This window comes from Antedon bifida, chromosome 4 (assembly GCF_963402885.1).
Source record: "Antedon bifida chromosome 4, ecAntBifi1.1, whole genome shotgun sequence".
In the NCBI taxonomy this organism is placed as follows: Eukaryota; Metazoa; Echinodermata; class Crinoidea; order Comatulida; family Antedonidae; genus Antedon; species Antedon bifida.
This window is the reverse complement of record NC_136229.1, coordinates 748089-767734: the sequence shown is the minus strand read 5'-3', so window position 1 is coordinate 767734 and position 19646 is coordinate 748089. Positions and strand designations below refer to the sequence as shown.

The 19646-nt window shown below is 33.4% G+C and overlaps 3 protein-coding genes across 4 annotated transcripts; all 3 read left to right on the top strand.

Annotated features, from left to right (window-relative positions):
* The first annotated feature begins 238 nt into the window (after positions 1–238).
* On the top strand, positions 239–8656 carry LOC144839412 (sorting nexin-17-like). The gene is made up of 12 exons (XM_078694752.1): positions 239–388; positions 1153–1351; positions 1656–1831; positions 4383–4473; positions 4833–4917; positions 5171–5240; positions 5613–5705; positions 5979–6179; positions 6662–6832; positions 7153–7260; positions 7627–7674; positions 8262–8656. Exons 1-12 carry the CDS (start codon positions 329–331, stop codon positions 8355–8357), a joined length of 1398 nt encoding a protein of 465 aa, XP_078550878.1. The 5' UTR covers positions 239–328; the 3' UTR covers positions 8358–8656.
* Positions 8657–10192: 1536 nt separating this feature from the next.
* On the top strand, positions 10193–14716 carry LOC144840495 (uncharacterized). The gene is made up of 4 exons (XM_078696311.1): positions 10193–10279; positions 10858–10951; positions 11038–13518; positions 13771–14716. Exons 2-4 carry the CDS (start codon positions 10891–10893, stop codon positions 13857–13859), a joined length of 2631 nt encoding a protein of 876 aa, XP_078552437.1. The 5' UTR covers positions 10193–10279; positions 10858–10890; the 3' UTR covers positions 13860–14716.
* A 1378-nt stretch (positions 14717–16094) lies between these two features.
* Positions 16095–19630, top strand: LOC144839433 (uncharacterized). Of its 2 annotated transcripts, XM_078694786.1 has the most exons (4): positions 16095–16788; positions 17585–17641; positions 18949–19028; positions 19444–19630. In XM_078694786.1, exons 1-4 carry the CDS (start codon positions 16249–16251, stop codon positions 19529–19531), a joined length of 765 nt encoding a protein of 254 aa, XP_078550912.1. In that variant the 5' UTR covers positions 16095–16248; the 3' UTR covers positions 19532–19630. The 2 variants fall into 2 exon arrangements, with proteins under 2 accessions (XP_078550912.1, XP_078550913.1); XM_078694787.1 differs by lacking the exon at positions 17585–17641.
* Positions 19631–19646: the final 16 nt, after the last annotated feature.

Here is a 19646-nt window from a genome sequence, read left to right as displayed (position 1 = left end):
CCGTCAAAATAAGCTTTTTATTTGCCGCACGTGTTCTATATATGATCATGGACCTATAAATTAGACCATGATATGATGACACGTACGTACAGCAGTGACATAAAAAAAGTTTTAAAAGATGATGATGACCTTTTCACCAAACTTTGTTTTGTGACATGACCTTTGTATACATCATCCACCACACACCACCCGTCTCGTCCGTGCGAGCGAGCGCGCACCGCCACACAGTACAACACCACCGCTAGAGCATAACCTAGGCTAGGCTAGCTCCGAAGATGTAGACATTCGATGGCTGTTTTCATCTAAATGCTCGTTCTTTCATAACATAATGCATTTTTCAATACCGGATACCGAGGAATTTACATCAGAAAATGGTTCTACATACACGGTAAATGTTTAGAATATGTTTTTGTCATCAACAAGACACATATTTTAATATCAAGCATTTGTCAAATACTGACTGGCTCGAATGGCTTGTCGCGGTCTGGCCGCCTTGGGACAGCCACGTCGTATTATTGCGGTTCAATTCCACTAGTATTAGCTGGCCTAGCCATGTAGCTCTGTTTTTGTTGCATTCTGATAAAGACCTTGCGTAATACAAATAGGCTAGGTTATTAATGCCTAGGCCCTAGGCTAGCTAGGCCTTGAAGTTTTATAATTTATTTTATTTTCTGTAAAATTTGTGTTTCTGTTCTGAGCATGTGCGGAATGACTTAGAAACTATTGAAATTATTTTCAAGACTAGTAATGCACTCAATTGTATGATCCTCTTTACGACCGGGGCGAGGTCCATCATACCTTATGAATACCATGATGCACACCGTTTTGATGCATTGTGACCATGTTGTTCATGATATGGTGGGGGTAAAGTGACGGACTTTGACACACCATTGTCCATTGATGTGACGTACCATCTCTAGGGTTTTTTATGCTCTCCTGCGTCAATAATTATTTGTAAATGACACATCCATGACGCACCTCTGCTATACAATTGACTAGTGCATAATTCGCGATTTTAGCAACTGAAAACATAAAAATCAATTACTTTGATAAAGGACACTTGCAAAATGTCCCAGTGTAGACTAGATTAATCAATCAATTTCAATTACTGTTCAATTGAATTAATAAATCTGCTTTCAAATTGAATTTCAGTGTTACCATTTGCACGTGAATGGTGTGGAACATTCAATGTTGCGGTACAGCCAACTTCATGATTTCAATGAAAAATTAAAGAAAGAATTTGGTAGTGAGATCATCAACAACTTTAAATTCCCACCTAAAAAGTTACTTGGACTAAACCAAATCCAAAAAGAAGAAAGAAGAGAGAAATTGGAACATTACATTCAACTATGTGAGTATGAATGAAGTGGCACAATGGCTTGATGCAGATAACATGCTTGCTAACAATGAGTCCTGCGTTCAAATCTGTACTCATGGCAAAAAACAGCAAAACTTTTCGAGTTCCTTTTCAATCCTAATTTCCAACAAAAAGTGTGATGTGCCCAAATATGGTAGTGATACATGACATCATCATGTCCATATATGGGCACATCACAGGAGTGTTACAGGCAGACAGAGCTTTACAATTCCAGATCAATGGAAACAAATTTGACATGACGGACATTAATAAATCTTTTGGATTTTTTTTTGTACAGTAAGTCAAGATGCGAGAGTCGCAAATAGTGATGTGTTTAACGGATTTCTTATTAGTGCACAAAAAGAAACTGAGAAAGGAATACCAGAAAGTGTGGAATTAAACGTGTATCTTATGAATGGTCACAAAATTACAGTAGATATTATGTCAACTGACCAGGCTGAAGATGTTCTTGAGGTCAGTGGTCAGTTTTAATTACCAGATCAAATATTAACTTATTTCAACAAATATCAATTAATCCAACAACAAAAACTTATGTGTGGATTAGTAGTAAGAAGCCATAGTGGCACTGTAGCCTGTTGCTTTGTGGTTTGTACTTTTTTAATAATCCTGGTTCCAATCCAGTTACAGTCCCAGTGTTTTTCTGACAGCCAATACAGCATCACTAACTAATCCAGTTATAGTCCCAGTGTTTTTCTGACAGCCAATACAGCATCACTAACTAATCCAGTTACAGTCCCAGTGTTTTTCTGACAGTCAATACAGCATCACTAACTAAGCCTCATATAAGCTACAGTGGCTCTGTAACTTTGTGGTATACATGTTGTGTACTTGCTTACCAATCCCAGGGTCCTTGGCTCAAATCATGTTACTGTTCATTGATTTTTCAGCCAATATAGCACCACTACCTAAGCCTCATATGAAACTTGGTTTAGGAAGGAGGCATGGGTAATTGGTGAGTTGTGTATTTGTTGTTGAATTGTGTAAACATTTAAAAAATAAATAAATATTTTATTTTAAAACAAGTATCCAATTAAAAGTCTGTAAAAAGCAATTACATAATGCATCAAACTACAAGTAACATTATGATGATAACTGTAACATGTGTTTGTTCAACTAGACCAATAGAATGTGAATAGCATTTGGGAACTAGAGGTTTAATCCAACAGCATATTGTTATACTATCAATAACTTTGTTGACTCAGTAGGGAGCAAGTCAATATACCACCAGGCTAAGTTTAAGGAAGTGTAGTTAAAGCAAACAACATAATACCAAAGTTGAATATAGGAGTATATTGTAGTTCTAGTCTGGTTTGTGCGGGTTTTTGTGGGGTTTGCGCTGTAAAATCTGTAATTACTCCAAAAAGTTTTTCACCAAAAAAGACAAAACTTATGGCAATTTCAAAATGTTTTTTTTATAAGTTATCTTCTTTAATTGTTTTAATTGGGATCTTATCAATGTTAATTGGTTTGAAGGAGGTTTGTGCAGGGTGTTTGTTGTGCTGCAAAATTGTACCTCTTTTTCATAATTATGATGATTCATGATTAGGCCCTTCTTAATGGAAGTTAAATTAATTGGAATGCATTTAAAAAAGAAATTTTCACTAACAATAACATTACAATAAGCTGAAAAAATAAATGTACTTTATTTACACAATTATATGTACAGTATTGTTAGGATATCAATTTGCTGGTTCATACAATTAATAAAAAATATGAATTTAAAGTATGTACAATAATAATATATATAGTCCACTGGTAGTGAAGTTGACACGGAATCAACTTTACAATGTATTACATTACAACATTCATTAAATGAATCTTGTCTATTATTCAAGCTAATAGCCATTACCAGCGGGATCTCTTCTGTCTCCCTTCCTGGTTCACAAAGTTAACTGAATGGCGATGTTTTCTTGGGAATAATATTTATTTTATTCATATAATTGTGCAATACACGCTAATCTGAATAGTTAGAATATCTGAATATAAGTAACACAATTGAAATGAAAGAAGTTATTGTCAAAGTACTGTAAATAATGGAGAGAAAAAAATACTATTATACTATTAGTCATGAGGCTTTATAGTAAATATTAATACTGTATTTTAAAAAAATTAAAAAGCAATTAATGTAAAAAGTAAGTAATTTATAATTATGAGATCCAGTGTGACAGGTATCGATGTAACAGGTGTTTAAGAAGTTGGCTTAAACACTAATAAACAGGGTTTGTTGTTTACAGTTAAGTTCATTCTTAAATAAATACTAGCATACTTGATAATATTAGCTGATTCAGCCTGTCTACTGTATATGTCACCAGTATGATACAGTATGTAGGCAAATTCCATTATACAGTACACATGTGACCTTACTCTTCCTAGCTTCAATGGTGCAGGCATCACATGTGACACACATGAGATGCTGTATTTTGGAATGACGCTATGATACTGGACGAATATTTTCATATTGATGTGGAGATACAATACAGCGCTGAGAATCAAGTGATACAAATATTCACTATTTTGACTTTTTTTTTTGTAAACAAAGACTCAAACTCAAATTTCCAATATTTTTGCTGATTATGTCTCACAAACGTCTTCCAATAAAATAACTATAAATACAAATAGATTATGGGATAGTTAGATTTTCATCCATATTTTACTGTATATATTGTATCCTCTTTATTCCAAAAAATACTGACCAACTTTCCATCTCATGGCCAAATTAAATGTAAAAAACATGTCAAAAAATATCAAGACAGCGTTAAAATTGTAAAAATCTTATAAAAAGTTAAAAAAACAAAAGAAACATATATAAAAAACATCAAAACTAAAAAAGGCAAGAGCAGTCACAAGTCAGCAGGGAAACGTAACACAAAATTGCTTTTCAAAACATCGTTAAAAGAGTCTTAATTGGTTGATATTAGTTAGCCCACGGTTTTTACATTAGAGGAGAGTTTCCTTTGAATATTACAATAAATTAACAGTTTTATTTTTGTTGTTTTTTTTGTAGGCAGTTGCAACAAAGGTTGAACTATCAGAGCAATATGTATATTACTTTGGTTTGTATCTTGTCAAGAAAGATGAATCAAGTGCATTCAGTAGTAAGTGCTTATTATGTCACCTGCTTGTATTCTTGCCATTTGATTGGTTAAATGCATCACAGGCCGTTCATTATTTTGCACCAATGAACGGCACTATTGAACGTTCAGCTTTTTGTAAAAATTCATGTATTGTATTAAACCAGTAAAATAACTTTGTCAAGCTGTCAGCTAGACTTCATCAGTTGTTGTGTGTTACGATGCCGATGGGCTCCTTTCCAGCCACTGGATGGTTTTGATGTGTAGTCTAGTTGAGACCAGTCGTTAGTTAGTACTGGTTTACAAAACATAAACTCTATCTCATTACTAAATTAAAACCAGATGAAAATATTTTCATAACTGAATTGTGTTTCAATTTTCAGTTGTTCGTAAAATTCATGATTTTGAATCGCCATACATCTCCTTGAATTCTGCTAAAGGACCGCATAGAATAGTTGTAAGGAAATCGTAAGTTTTTTTCTCACTTCATTATCTTTTCATAGCATCAATATCTCTTCAAATTTTACAAACCAAACAACAAGGGACGATTTATTGTTTGTCAATGATTCAGAGTTAATTGTATTTTATTTTGTATCAATCATATTTTAAACCATGCATATCTGATGGGCATATACTGTACAATAGATTTGTGAGCCTACAGTACAGTATGTCAACATTTTTTTAATGTAAATTTAAATAATTTCTTGTCATGATCTCCTAGATATTGGGATCCTGTATTTGATGATGATTTAAAGGAAGACAGGGTTGCCATGAATCTGTTGTTTATTCAGGTAAGTCTGAACAAATTCTCCTTTTTAGTTTTACTGAAGACTGATGAGAGGAAGTTTCTTAACAATTCAACCATTATCCTTTTTTGTGACTTATACTAATTTTATTTCTTGATAAAAGTAAATTACATTTTTTTTGTTTTATTTAATATTTCACTCAGAGGCTCCTCACAAGGCACAGTCTTGATCTCTAGGAGCCTCTGCAACATGCTGATAAATATGAGCTTAGCAACAGAAGGTGGGAATATATAAGAACAACAAAATTTAAATAGAAATATAAATTACATTAGTGTTGTTCTGACTGTAAATGGTGTCGAGAAAATAGGACCATTTCTTGGTAAAATTTATTAAGTGGTGACATTAATGTTATTGTAGGCTGTGAATGATGTAGAAAGAGAATGGGTTATTTGTAGCAAGGAACAGCGTCGCAATTTAGATACATTAAAAAGGAAAAACTCACGGAAAGAGGTAAGCCTTCCCTTTAATCTCAAGAAATGAACTTTGTAATATAAGATTTTTTTTTTAATGTGCACAAATGTTTGCTTTTAAAAACGGACTTAATCAAAATTACTTAAAACAAAGTTAATTGTTTTTATAAGCAATTTTAATGAATCACGACAAGACATTTTGCCACAAAGTTTTTGACATTTTGTGTTACTAAATCCAAAACTAAAACTTCCCCAAATTTAAGTGATTTTGTCTTCGCATATATTGTTGATGCAATATACTTTAATTTTGCAGTACGTAAAAGAAGTTCGGAGTATGAAATTTTACAATTATATTAAGTTTAAACCGAGTACTTCCGATTATCCAGAGGAGAATGTTCCAGTTGTCGTACATGCAGGAAATCGGGAGATTATTTTCACGGTACGGACTCCTGACGGATCTTACAAGGAAGGAACCTTTAAAATTACAAGGATGAGGTGCTGGAGAATAACATCTGTGAGTTGCAAATAATGTCACATTAATGATAATGTCATATAATGTGACATTAATGATAATGTCACATAATGTGACATAAATAATAATGTCACATAATGTGACATAAATAATAATGTCATATTATGTGACATAATGATGACAGATAATAAAATCTGTGAATTCACATATTAAGGAGGTGATGATGTCATATTTATTAAGTGATGATGTCATATTATGGAAGTGATGTCATATTATGGAAGTGATGATGTCATATTTATGAAGTGATGGTGTCATATTTATGAAGTGATGGTGTCATATTTATGAAGTGATGATGTCATATTTATGAAGTGATGATGTCATATTTAGAAAGTGATTATGTCATATTTATGAAGTGATGATGTCATATTATGGAAGTGATGATGTCATATTTATGAAGTGATGATATCATATAAAGAAGGGGATGTACATGTACAGCAATTACATTTGTGTTTTATCTCTTGCAGGCAAACGAAGATAACAGTAAATCATTAGAGCTTTCATTTGAATATTTAATGGCAAAGGACAGCCTGAAGTGGATCACAATCAAAACAGAAGATGCTATCCTAATGAGTCTCTGTTTACAGGGCATGGTTGATGAACTTATTATGTGCAAGAAAGGTCTCAAAATGAAAAAGGTAACATCATCACCATCATTATCATCATTATTATCATCATCATTATCATCATCATCATTTCAATCTCTGTAACAATAGCAACTCACAAATTGTGATATCATTTTAAATGTTTTACTTTAACCTTTGACCTACAAAGCGTATTTAAATTTACATGCTTTCTGTTTCAGTTTAAAATCAGTTTTTAAATCTTTTTTTTTGGTTAGTATTTGTCGTTTCTTTGTTCTGTATCAGACATAATAGTACTCTCTTCTATTCATTTTTCATTATTATCTAAATAAATGATAAATAAATTGAAACATTTTAACATCTTTTTTCTACAGCCTTCAGATCGAATTAAAGGTCCTCAAAGGCAGTACAAGAGCAGAGATGGTGGAATCATCATTACAAGATCAACCACCAACAATGCCGCTGCCATTCCAGACCCTCCGGTATTTTTAATTCTAATAATCAAATTCAAAAGCCAATAATTTCATTTTACTTTAATAATAAAGTCCTATAAATTTCTTTTCATTTATTCATGGTCAAACACAGTAAAAAAAATAGTACATGGTTTGAAATAATTTTTGTTTGTTAAAAATTCACATAAAAATGAGTTCAAAAGGTAAAATTTGAAATTGAAAATTACATCGTATAAAGACCTATAAAGTCAGAAGATCTCCACAAAACCAGACACAGAGAAAAAAGAATTAAATTCTCCAAATCTAGACTGGAAACTCTGACAAACATTTCTAAAAATCATAACTTCATTGTTGTTTTCTTGTATTAAGGTTTCTTCATTTTACTAATTTGTTTAGGTTTTACAAAAGCCACAAGAGAGCCATTCAGATCAAAAAAAGAATTCAGTAAGTAACGTCTTTTATTTTCTTTTATATAATAATTTAAACTCCACTGTATGCAAATAATACCTCCATTATAATAAAAATACTAATGTTGAAATAATAACTTCATCAAAAAAAAAAATAATAATGTTCAATTTATATAGAGCAAAATGCCTCTAAGCGCTGAACAATCAACAGAAAGTGTTATAAAAAGCAAAAGATTAATGTAGAAAGTAAAAATTAAAAAGGGATTTGAGGAGTGATTCAGCTTTCCTGATTGAGTTTGAAAGGGCATTCCAAAGAACAGCAGCTGACCAGGAAAAGGCGCGTAATATTTTGTTGAAGGTCATGTAAAGCTCTGTCTACACTGTCAAACTTTATGTGACAAAAAAATGTCCATATATGGACATGATGATGTCATATTACTACCATATTTGGGCATATCACACTTTTTTGTCAAACTAGTTTGATAGTGTAGACAGAGCTTATTAAAGTATAGCCCTGAGTAAAACCTTTGATGCATAGGCCATAGGTCATCTCAATATCAAAGCTGACTGGAATCAGCAATTTTGTAGAATAGAACTTTCTCAATTTTAATGTTTTCTTTGCAGGAAAAAATGCATTCAACTTTGCCACCAAAAAGTAGAGGAGCAGCGGCTCACATCGAGAACGACATCTTTGAAGGGATTGGTGATGATGACCTTTAAACTTTATCTCGGTGTAAAGTTCAAAGGTCAAACAAGTGTATACAATTGGATATAGAGTACATTTTAATTAAATTATAAAAATATAAAATATCTAAATTTGTAAAGATTATGTAAATATAGAAAACAGTGATCATGTTGTAACTTTCATAATATGAAAGATTAAGAGATTTTAAATATTTTTTCACAAAGAAATTTGTTTGAACAATATTTTATTTGAAAATATCTACTACAAATTATGTAGCTGAAAAAGTAACTTATTTTTTATCAAACACCAAATGTGCTTTAGTAGTATTATATAAGCATTCAGAAGGTCAAAGGTCAATTATTGGTAGGTAAAAGGTTATAGTTACTATGGATATATCATCATTGCATATATTTAAAATGTATTTTGTTTCTCCTTTGTTATGTGGTTAATTGTATTTTTCATTTTAAGAAAGCACTCATTTTAGAGGTATAGAATGTTTTATGTTTAATTAAGTATTTTTAATGAATCAGCATTATCTCCTAATTTGGCATATTTTTTTTTAGATTTTTACCCAATATTTGGTTGTACAGTAATTATAATCTGTAACAGATTTGTTATAAGAAATGTTACATTTTTGAAATATCAATTTGGTGCTTTTAAAAAAACTGTCTTTTTAATAGAAGCATTATGCAAACTATCAATTTTCCCAGGTGTTTTTTAAATTTTGGCAGCAAAAAACAAGAAAGTGTTCTAGTTATTCTGTTTAATGCTAATTTATAACAGTGACATACTACTATATATTTGATGTAATTTTGCTTCCATCATGGTAAACCATGTCATGCTGCTGAAACCAAATAATTAATTTGATAAAAAACTAAAGTAGTTCAGTACTAATTGGTATATAGAGCGGATGAACCAGCAGATGGGTACAAGGTTCTTGGTGCCTATATTTGCTTTGAGAACACACTGCTGTAAAAATGTCACAAAAGTCACAACGACGCAGATTTGCTACCAATTTGGTAGCATGTTTATGGAAGACTGATGATATCACAAAATCAAATTGGTTTGTAAGCATCTTAAGTGAGGATGATCCTTCTCTTGTGATTGGTCAAATTACTTTCTTCCATTCCTTGCCAGTTAGTCATAAGTTCATATAAAATTTAGATATTCACTCTTTTCATCTGTAGTATTTCATTTAATTGTACTTACAGTATATTAATATATATTTTAGCATTACATAGTGTAAGCCCACTATCTTGTATTAATAGTAATTCTACTTTACTGTTTTTCTTTGTCATTTATTTGAAAGAAATTGAAATTATTAACACACACTTATAAAACCATGTGTGTTTCAAAATTCAAGTTGATTATTTTTATATTTTCATTTTGTTATTCATCTCACCGAATATTATAATTATATATTAGTTTAAAATTTCATTTGTATTATTACTGGACCATAATAAACACCACCAAATAAAGAACTGTGTGGGTTTTTTTTCTATATTTGATATAACTTGACTTTTGTTCATGATGCTGAAAAACAGAAAAATTTCATTTTATAATTTTATTTAGCAATATTGCTAATCAAACTGATTTTTGAGTCGAGAAACATAGTTTTTGTATTTTATTTTTTGCTTTTGCTATACAATTTTAGAAATGTGTAGCAATAGGCCGTATAGGTTTTTGCTATACTACACTGGCAAATTTATTCCCTGCTGAAAAAGTAAGATTACTAAAGAACAATTGTCACTCTTATTAGTAAAAACCACACAAGAATGCAGCAGAAGAGAGGCCACACTTATTTAAATAGCGCCCTCTCTATCAGCGGCGGTAAAATTGATTTTGATGATCGGCAGTTTTTTGCGTGTGAACTGTGGTTGTTGTGCGTATGCATAGCCTAGCCTAGCCTAAGAATAAGGCAGAAAGAATGACTCTGTTTTCTCTTTGAATTTTAGAGGTAAATAATAACTTAAATAATCAATGTTTTAGTTAACATAAATTTGATTCAGTAAAACCGTAATTAATAGTTTTAATACCTCTCATAATAGTCTTATTCCTAGCCAAAAAGTCATTAGGTAGGGCGGCCTAGGCCTAGGCTATAGGCCTACTTACTACGTCTCCCTGTCCTGGGACGTACCTGGGGGGTTTGACCTAGCCGGGTAATCCTACCTAAGACAGGGCTAGGCCTAGACTACTCACTCTAAATGAATCTTGGAAGGAATTATCATATTATCATATTCAACTCAGCCTCTCTCTTACTTAATAAAATATGGTTTTCTTTTTTTTAATTGTTTAACTTTAATTTTTATTCTGTATTTTCAAAAAAGAAATACCGACCAGTAAGTAAGCCCCTAGCTAGGAGTAGTACAGGGATATTTGTTCATAGATAGTTTACATATTATATTGATTGATACACTGTTTGTCAGCTTGTGTTTTTAAATAAAAGAAAAACTGTAATTGTATATAAAATTGCAATTCATGTTCGTAGGGCTATTTATATTGATTATTTTTCTTTTATTTTTTTTTTACCAACAGAAGATCTCCACATCAGGAGATTACATAAAAAAGATGTCGTATCCTGATACCTTTGAACCACAATCTAAGATGACAAGTTTGTTGAATACAAATGGTTAGTTTACAGCCAGAAAATAATAATATTTTCTATCTAAATTAAAGGGTTATTAAATTCTTTTATTATGTTCTTTTTTTATATAGATGTTGTTTCTGAATCGTTTATTAAACGAACACCACTGCAGACTCTATCACCAAATTCACCTTCACTGCTGCTACGATCAAGAAGAAGTTCCACTAAACGTAGATCTCCACTTTTTGATAAATTTGTCCAAGTGTCTCAATCGACGCCAATCTACAGATCCAGTTGGCAATTCAACGCAGTAAACGACAACAAGAAACAAGATGCTGTTACATATACCAACCTGCCGCTCTGGGACACTCCAATTACTTACACCAATACTCCAGAAGTCTCGGTCGGTTCCTCAAACCTCTCCCTGTTGGAGGATATGTCAATTCCAGAAGTAACCACCTCAGTTCCATCTTTGGGTCACATCAACATGCCTTGCGAAAGCTTTGAAATCCACAATGATGTGGATAGTTCAAAATCCTCGAATGAAATCTGCAGCACTTGCGATGAGAGCTTTGTAAAGTCTGATAACAAAGAAAATGATGTTGTACCAAGTTCTTGTCTCTATGAAGACATCAGTAGCGATGATAATGACCTGCTATTCCATTCAAGGAACAGCAATTCCAAGATTTACCTTGTGCCAGCACTAGAAGATGACATCGCCATAGAAAATCTAGAGGACGAAGAACCTGCATGTGAGACATCATTGACCCGTCGCACTACTTCAAGCTCAAACATGTGTCAGACCTCAAGCTCAAATGAGTGTTCTGCATCGTCAAGTCTCAGTAAGCCCCAAATGTCAAGTCTTAGTGCGAGTCACACTTCAGATTCAAGTCTCCAAATGGCAAGCTCAAGTCCTAGCAGCAATCATCAAACATCTAACTTAAGCCTTAGTGAAAGACAAACACCAAACTCAAAAAGTGAGCATCAGACAACATCAGACTCAAGTCTTAGTGAGCTTCAGACATCAAGTCAATTTGGAGACAATGAAGATAGTGACGGTGGTGCTGCTGCTGATGATCTCTCGCAAAATGCGAGTTGCAACAAGTTTGAGCAAGAGGAGGCATTTGAATGGTCTTTGGAAGAGATTCAATACTTAATTGAAAATGAAATGTTCCTCTGCAGCCCAACAGGACCAAGACAGGTTACTCGTTCATCAGATGGATACATCCCAGTTTCTTTGCAAGCTTATGAACCAGAAGAAGGAGAAACCGATCAAACCGATGACAACGACGATATATCGGATAGCTCACTCTCACCTGGTGAAATTGGATCAAGTTTGTTCTCAGATAAATCTAGCACCTCCAGTGACAGTAGCAGAAGATCCAGTACAAGTTCAAATACACAGAATTTACGTCCAGAATCTAACAGTCTCCATGACAACTCAGCGAGTCAAGAAGATTCCTGCTCAGGTGAATCATATGAGGTAGCCAGTCTTACATCGGATACAGGATCACATCATGATGTTGAGGAAGATGATGATGATGACTTTAAAACAGCAAACATGATGTTTTCCTCTCCAGAAGAAACGGGAAAATCTCAATATTTCAAAGATTATTTAGGTGTATGTGATGATCTGTTAGCAGTGATAGGGGAGTCTGAAATGGGTGTAAGCAGTTCGGCAAGTGTCCAAATTAGAGAAGACCTTCCATTAACAGATAATTTTGCCGAATCTGGGGTTCTGTATGATGAAAACTGGTCTCTGCGAGTTCAAACCGACTCCTTGACCTACCAAAATGAGGTTGACTTATGGGAGTGCCATGCCCTGCAGAATGATCTTGTTGATTATTTTGGAGCTACTAATAGTGATCTTGTGCCCGATAATTTTACCAAAGATACGGACCTGCATAAGTACAATAGTGATCTGCAACAGGACGTACAGGATCTTGAAGAACCATCACATAATCTGGGTGAAATATTTGAAAATGTGAACAGTGACGTTCATGACGCCGAGTCATGTGTACTCTCAACCTATGAACCTCTGGAATGTGTTATTGAAAACCTGTGTTTCAATTTACCAGATGATGTTGAAAGTCAACTGAAAATAAAAAAACAACATTTTTCTTCAGCTGATTGTCATCAAGTCATCACTGACAACAAAATGGCCTGTAATATTGAGAATTTGGAGAAACCTGCATCAGAAACCGACAAAACAGAATTAGAAATGGAGAAAACTGCATCAGAAATGGAGAAACCTGCATCAGAAATGGAGAAACCTGCATCAGAAATGGAAAAACCTGCATCAGAAATGGAAAAATCTGCATCGGAAATGAACAAACCTACATCACAAATGGAAAAACCAGCATCACAAATGGAAAAACCTGCACCAGAAATGGAAAAACCTGCATTGGAAATGGAAAAACCTAAATTGGAAATGGAGAAACCAGCATTGGAAAATATTGAATACGTTCATTCGTTGGTTGAAGATGATGATGATGAATGGGAGAACATTTCATATGATGACAAGGATTGTCTTCAGGAAGCCATTGCTGATGATGGCACCTCCTTGATCAAGAATGAGAACCAGACAGCAGTACAAAACGAGCACAGCGAGAGTAAGTAGATTAAACAAATAATTAAAATATAGTAGAACACCTATCACTACACATGCAACACAAGGACGTAGACACAATTGCGTCCAGGTTGGAACCAAGCTTTAGGGGTGTCTCTTAGTTAGGAGGGTGTCCAAAGGTGGGGGGAGGGTGTCCAAAGTTGGGGGGAGGGGTTTGTGTGGCTTCAAATAAAACCAACATGTACAATTTTTTTTGTGATTTTTTAAAAAATACAATTTTTTTCTTCTTTTGTAGACTCGGACCGTCAATCTGAAGGGCGTCTAGTCCAACAGAACAAGAGCTTACCTAGTGCCCATACCAAGTGGTCATGTGCAATTCTTTAACTCCGTCTATTAAGTATCTTCTTTCTAATCCTGTACTGGGGTATCCTGAAGGCACTGGGATACTGCATGTGCCTACAGGAGATCCTTTTGTCTTTAAATTTTTGCCCTTTATAATAGTTAAATTGGATCCTTTTGGTGTCTATTGGCTAATACACAGATTACTTGTGAGGTATTATTAGATGCTAATAAAGGAATGTATTTTGTAAAGAGGTATTTATATATATTCCTACAGGACTACTGAATAATATTCTGAATTAATAGTGCTAATTCATTTCTTTTTTTTTATTGAAAAACTGAAATCTGTTACCATAATAAGATCAATTTTTACATTAGTTAATTGTTTACTTTACAGCTGTAAAGCATTAATGTTTTGAATGTTTTGACATTGATGTGTTTGAAGATGATGTTCCAAATATAGTTCATGTTTATGAAGTTATACAACCATTGTGTAAATAGTTCAATGTAAAAAGAAAGAAATTATATATTTTCGTTTGAAATATTTATTTTGTAAAGTATATTTACAGTGTTATACTAAACAGTTTAACTTAAGTTAAACTTATTATTATTATAATTATTATTATTATAAGTTTAACTTATTAACCTAATGCACAATTATACTATTTTGTTTAAATAAATGTTTAAAAAAATATGATTATATTTAAATATATACATTTTTCTTTGCAATATTTCTTTTCTATTGATACAGTGTTAATCTAATCAGATACAGTTATTATATATTTTGTTGTATTCATATCATCTTGATCTTTTAATAGTTTTGTTGTTGAAATTGAAATATAAATTATATTTAGACAAACATTACAATTTGTTTCAAAATAAAATGTTGTTCATGAATCTCGAAGATTATTATTAATAATATAACGCGTACGCCCCTAGAAATCCCTTTCAAAAACTGCTTAATAAAATCATATTAAAACTATACATGACGTTTAATATTCTTTCTTTAAATGCAGTAATGGATATGCGCATGCCCACAAGACAAACGCCACCAATTCCGCTGGCGTTCTCACGACTATTGACCAATCAGATCATTGCAGGCTTTTTTTTAGATTTATAGTCTGCCGCTTTTGTTGCTGCAAAACGTTTACACTTCAACGAGGATACAAAGGGAAAAAAGTGAGTAATATGTAATATTTTGAGAAGGAACTCCATACACATCTTAAGAATGTTAATGTGTTTAAACGTCACGATATGCAGGAATATACAGATTTGTAATAATGAGCTGAAGTTATTCGCTAGGCCTAGGGAGAAGCCTCTTCCATATTTGACACACGTACTTGGTGGCCGGTTGGTTGGTTGCGCATAGACTTAAACCAGTATTGAGTAGCCTAAGCCAGGGTAGTGTCTCAAAACGAAATGACATTGTATGTGTTTATCCAACAAACAAGTCGACGCTGTTTCCTTGTCATATAGGCCTAGACTCCAACTAATTTGATGTTATTATTAAACATAATTAATATAGGCTAAAATAACCAGGTCAGAAGTGGGATACTAGTCTAATCCCAAACAGAGTTAGCACTGTAGGCATAGGCCCTAGGCCTAGGTTAGACCAGTAGAACAGGCCTAGCAAATTAAGAATGCTACAAATTTAGTGTATGGTAACTATGATGACTCGCTCGCGACGAGCCGATGTATGTCGGCGTTGCTAGGTAAACTACCTATCTAAATATATTATTTTAATATTATTTTATTACTTACTATAAAATAACAATCAATATAATTTCTTATGACCACTAATTGTATTGTAAACTAAGGTAGTGACGCTATAATAATTTTTGTTTTTACCTTTTTTGCATACTGACCTCCCTAACTTCTAGTCAGTTAAAATTTAAGAGAGTTCGTTTTTGTTTCCTTTTATGCCAAAATACCAACGCGATGGAGCGCGTTGCTACGTACGTTTGCCTACGCGGGCTGAGACGTCGACTTTTGAAATGGGGAAAAATCGAATCCTATAAAAAACGAAGCGTATATTAACGACCATTTTATCGTGGAGAAATTGCTATAAATAAAACTAATCTATTGTTAATTAAAGTAGCAGAATATAAATTATTCTGTTTGACAAACTTGTTTTAAATCATAACATCATTTTATAGAAAACGCCTCCTACAAAGAAATAATATCGCCTACGCGTGTGAACAATTGTATTGTTCTACTGCGTAGATGATTCGAATGTTGGAACACTTTGTTCTTAGCGACCGTTCTTATTATCAACAATCTAGGTTGATGGTGGAGTTTCGATCATTCGTCGTCGTATCACTGGAGAAATATTTGATCTGTTTTGGATACTATAAACAATCACAGCCTAATATCTAAAGATTTTTATTTGCTTAGTACATAATATTTGTACATAAATATTTTGTTAAGATGTAGAATGGGATCTAGCCCCAGCAAAGCAGTGACAATACAACAAGTTTCAAAACAAGAATCTAATAATAAAAACTCTACGATGACGTCTTCTGCTGTAGATAGGCCTAATCGGTTTGAGGCACCTACACGTTACGGAAATACCGAAACAATTACGCATAGGCCTAACAATTCTACTAAACCAGCTACTGTTGACTATGATGATTGGGATGATGGAAGTGAAATGACCAAACTAACGGATGAATTAGATGAACTTTTAGGAATACCACAAGACGTAAAAACGAACGCAAGAGTGCCGGAACCACTGGAATACCAAGGGGGAAATATTCCAATACGGCCAAAGAAACAAGAACTTGGGAAGGGAAATGCATGGAAGATGCCTGAAGAACTTTTAGAAAGGGAATTAAATGCAAGACAGAAGAGGATTTTAGAAAAAATGAAAGCATTGATGATTGCATGTGAGGAGGAAGATGTTGATGTATCACCCTGGATACATTCAATGGCTAGCGAGGAGGAGGAGGACGTACAGCAAAATACATCACAACTGGTAGGTTTAACCATGGACAATTGTGCATGATTTTATATGGTCAATGTGTTTGTGGTTCAATGTGTTAGACCTAGGCCTAGTACTGACTTAAGTAGGCCTAGGCTAGTGTAGGCTTAATATTTCAATATGTAATTTATTGCGTTTGTTTAGTATCCCGTACGTGCATGCATTGTTGTTCATGTCAAAACTATTCTACTACATTTTTACTACAGTAACGAATACTTTAAGTTTGATGCAGCCAATCACTGCAATATAAAGGGCTTCAATATTGTTAGCAGTTATTGCAGTAACTAAACAGTAGGCCTAGGCCTATAGTAGAATTTTCGACATGGTTGCTTCTTTTATCTACGTGAACATGTAATGACGGTGTTGGTCAATAAGTAACCAGCACCTCCAGTGTTTTACAACCAGCACCGCTATTTACTTTCGACCTTTATCAAAAAACATATAGACACTTACTCAATCAATATATGATTCGCCCAACCCCACACGGTATTATATTCTTAACTTACCAATAGGACGCAACGCAAGGACGTAAGCGCAACGCAAGCGAGTTGGACCAATGACATGCGACAGTTCGAATAAAATCCATCGCTTGTGACGGTCAAATTACTAGCGTTGTACTTAGGTCATTGCGTTGCGTCCTCAATATTAAGCTCTTTCTAAACTATCAAACTAGTTTGACAAAAAAGTGTGATGTGCCCAAATATGGTAGTGATAGGACATCATCATGTCCATATATATGGGCACATCACATTAGACAGAGCTTTAAAACTCATCGTTTCTTTCAATTTAGGAGGATATGTCTGGATTTGATACTAGGAAATTTAAAGAAGCAAATGTTTACAAAAAGGTTAGAGTCCAGTTATAAAAGTTTATTATTAGTAACACTTATACTAACATAACCAAGAAAAACAAATATTTAATTTATCAATTAAAGTAGGCATACAGACACATCAAATTTGTGATGTGCGCGTAAATAAAATGTTATCAACTTTACGCGTCTCTCTCATGTGTTATCAATATTGAAGATTGAGAACTAATTAGGTACGAAATGTAAGCCTACTTATAAGCCTACTGTAATATACCGTATGTTATTAATATTAAGATACTACCTGGAACCTGTTCAATCATTACCCAACAAAAATACCAATTTCCAATACTCTTTTGTTACCTAGAAACACGTAGTTGTAAAAGAGCCAAGATGCTCCTTTTAAATGTTAATATATTTTTTATGATCTATCGTAGACGTCGCCATGGTAACAAATGGCGCAGCAAATTGAAACAGAGGTGATTTAGAGATTCTGTACATTATCAGTTATTTTTTGCGACTAACATGTATTATCGTATTATACCACCACCCACTGAAATAATGTAAAGTCTTTTCTAGCACACTAGATCTTTTGATCACAAATTATTTTCCTCACTAAAGCTTGGTATCCACTCTGTACAGACGCAACTGAATGACGTAAACAAAACGTAAGCAATTTGACCAATCACACGCGATTGATTTTCCGAACTGTCGCATTTTTGATTGGTCAACAATTGCGTTGCGTCCTAGTGGAAACCAAGTTTAACATACTTTTGTGTCTTCTAACTTCAGGATGTATCTCTGACTAATGTTCATTGTTTTCTTGTGTTTGTGTTCAATTATCTGTGATAACTATTTGTACAGCTTATTCTATTTTATGCGCAGTGGTTATTTTGCTTTTAAACGAAATCAAAATTTTATCTTGTCTTGCTATATAAATTATGATGACGGCGATTTTCTTGACGATGATGATGATGAAATATTCGTAATATCTTTATGATGACGATATCATTCGTCATCTCTTGCGAATGGTGATATTCTATTCGTCCTCTCTTGATGAAAATGATGATGAGATATTCGTAATGTCTTGATAAAAATGATGATGAGATATTCGTAATTTCTTGATGAAAATGATGATGAGATATTCGTCCTCTCTTGATGAAAATGATGATGAGATATTCGTAATTTCTTGATGAAAATGATGAGATATTCGAGGTTTCTTGATAAAAATGATGATGATACGAGATTTATAATTTCTTGATGAATGATATTCTTCATTTCCGATATTAATATTTCAAATTGATTAATAAACGTTTTTCAAACTACCATCTCTCTCTCTCTCCCCCCAGTTTGACAATAACTCATCTTCAATATCAATCAATCGTCGTCTAAGCAGCCACAAATCACTAGAACTATCATCATCTGCAATGTAAGTGTATGGGATTCGTGTTGATATAATTACGCTCACGAGAATAAACTTTGAAATTTTTATTAGATTTTACTTGTTTTCGTTATTATGCTTCGTTCACACTAGACTTGCTCCAAGTTTCGGAGCTCTTTTATGTTTTTCGATTTTTCAATTACAATAGGCCTACTTTACGTATAGAACGCTATGTATTGTGTGTCAAAAATATTATTTATCTTTTACCAATATTAATGGGAATCGCCGTATAGGGCATAACGAGTTGACCAATGACAAGCGACAGTTCAAATAATCTTGAAGCGAATGCTTGTTTGAATTTCGCTTGTGATTGGCCAAATCACTTGCATTGCGCGTGATGGATTGCAGCGGTAACTAAGCTTTATATAACTATATATACATTTTATTTTCGTCTCTCTTGCAGACAACAACAACCTACAAGCAGACTATCATACAACAGCTCAGAGGAGGCTCTTATGTCAAGCATTGAGAATCAATACATATCAAAATAAGTAACAATCTATCATCCAATATGTATATCGTGCCTCTCATATAGATCGTGTAATTAGTGTAATATAAATTGAATGTATTAATTATTTATGAAATAAAAAGGCAACAAATGGTTGT

Coding starts and splice junctions, on each gene's coding strand:
- LOC144839412 (XM_078694752.1), top strand. CDS start 329: ATGCATTTTTCAATACCGGATACCGAGGAATTTACATCAGAAAATGGT. Junction 6,180..6,661: donor GGTGCTGGAGAATAACATCT/GTGAGTTGCAAA, acceptor TATCTCTTGCAG/GCAAACGAAGATAACAGTAA. Junction 6,833..7,152: donor AAGGTCTCAAAATGAAAAAG/GTAACATCATCA, acceptor TTTTTTCTACAG/CCTTCAGATCGAATTAAAGG.
- LOC144840495 (XM_078696311.1), top strand. CDS start 10,891: ATGTCGTATCCTGATACCTTTGAACCACAATCTAAGATGACAAGTTTG. Junction 10,952..11,037: donor AAGTTTGTTGAATACAAATG/GTTAGTTTACAG, acceptor TTTTTTATATAG/ATGTTGTTTCTGAATCGTTT. Junction 13,519..13,770: donor ACAAAACGAGCACAGCGAGA/GTAAGTAGATTA, acceptor CTTCTTTTGTAG/ACTCGGACCGTCAATCTGAA.
- LOC144839433 (XM_078694786.1), top strand. CDS start 16,249: ATGGGATCTAGCCCCAGCAAAGCAGTGACAATACAACAAGTTTCAAAA. Junction 17,642..18,948: donor AAGCAAATGTTTACAAAAAG/GTTAGAGTCCAG, acceptor CTCTCCCCCCAG/TTTGACAATAACTCATCTTC. Junction 19,029..19,443: donor GAACTATCATCATCTGCAAT/GTAAGTGTATGG, acceptor TCTCTCTTGCAG/ACAACAACAACCTACAAGCA.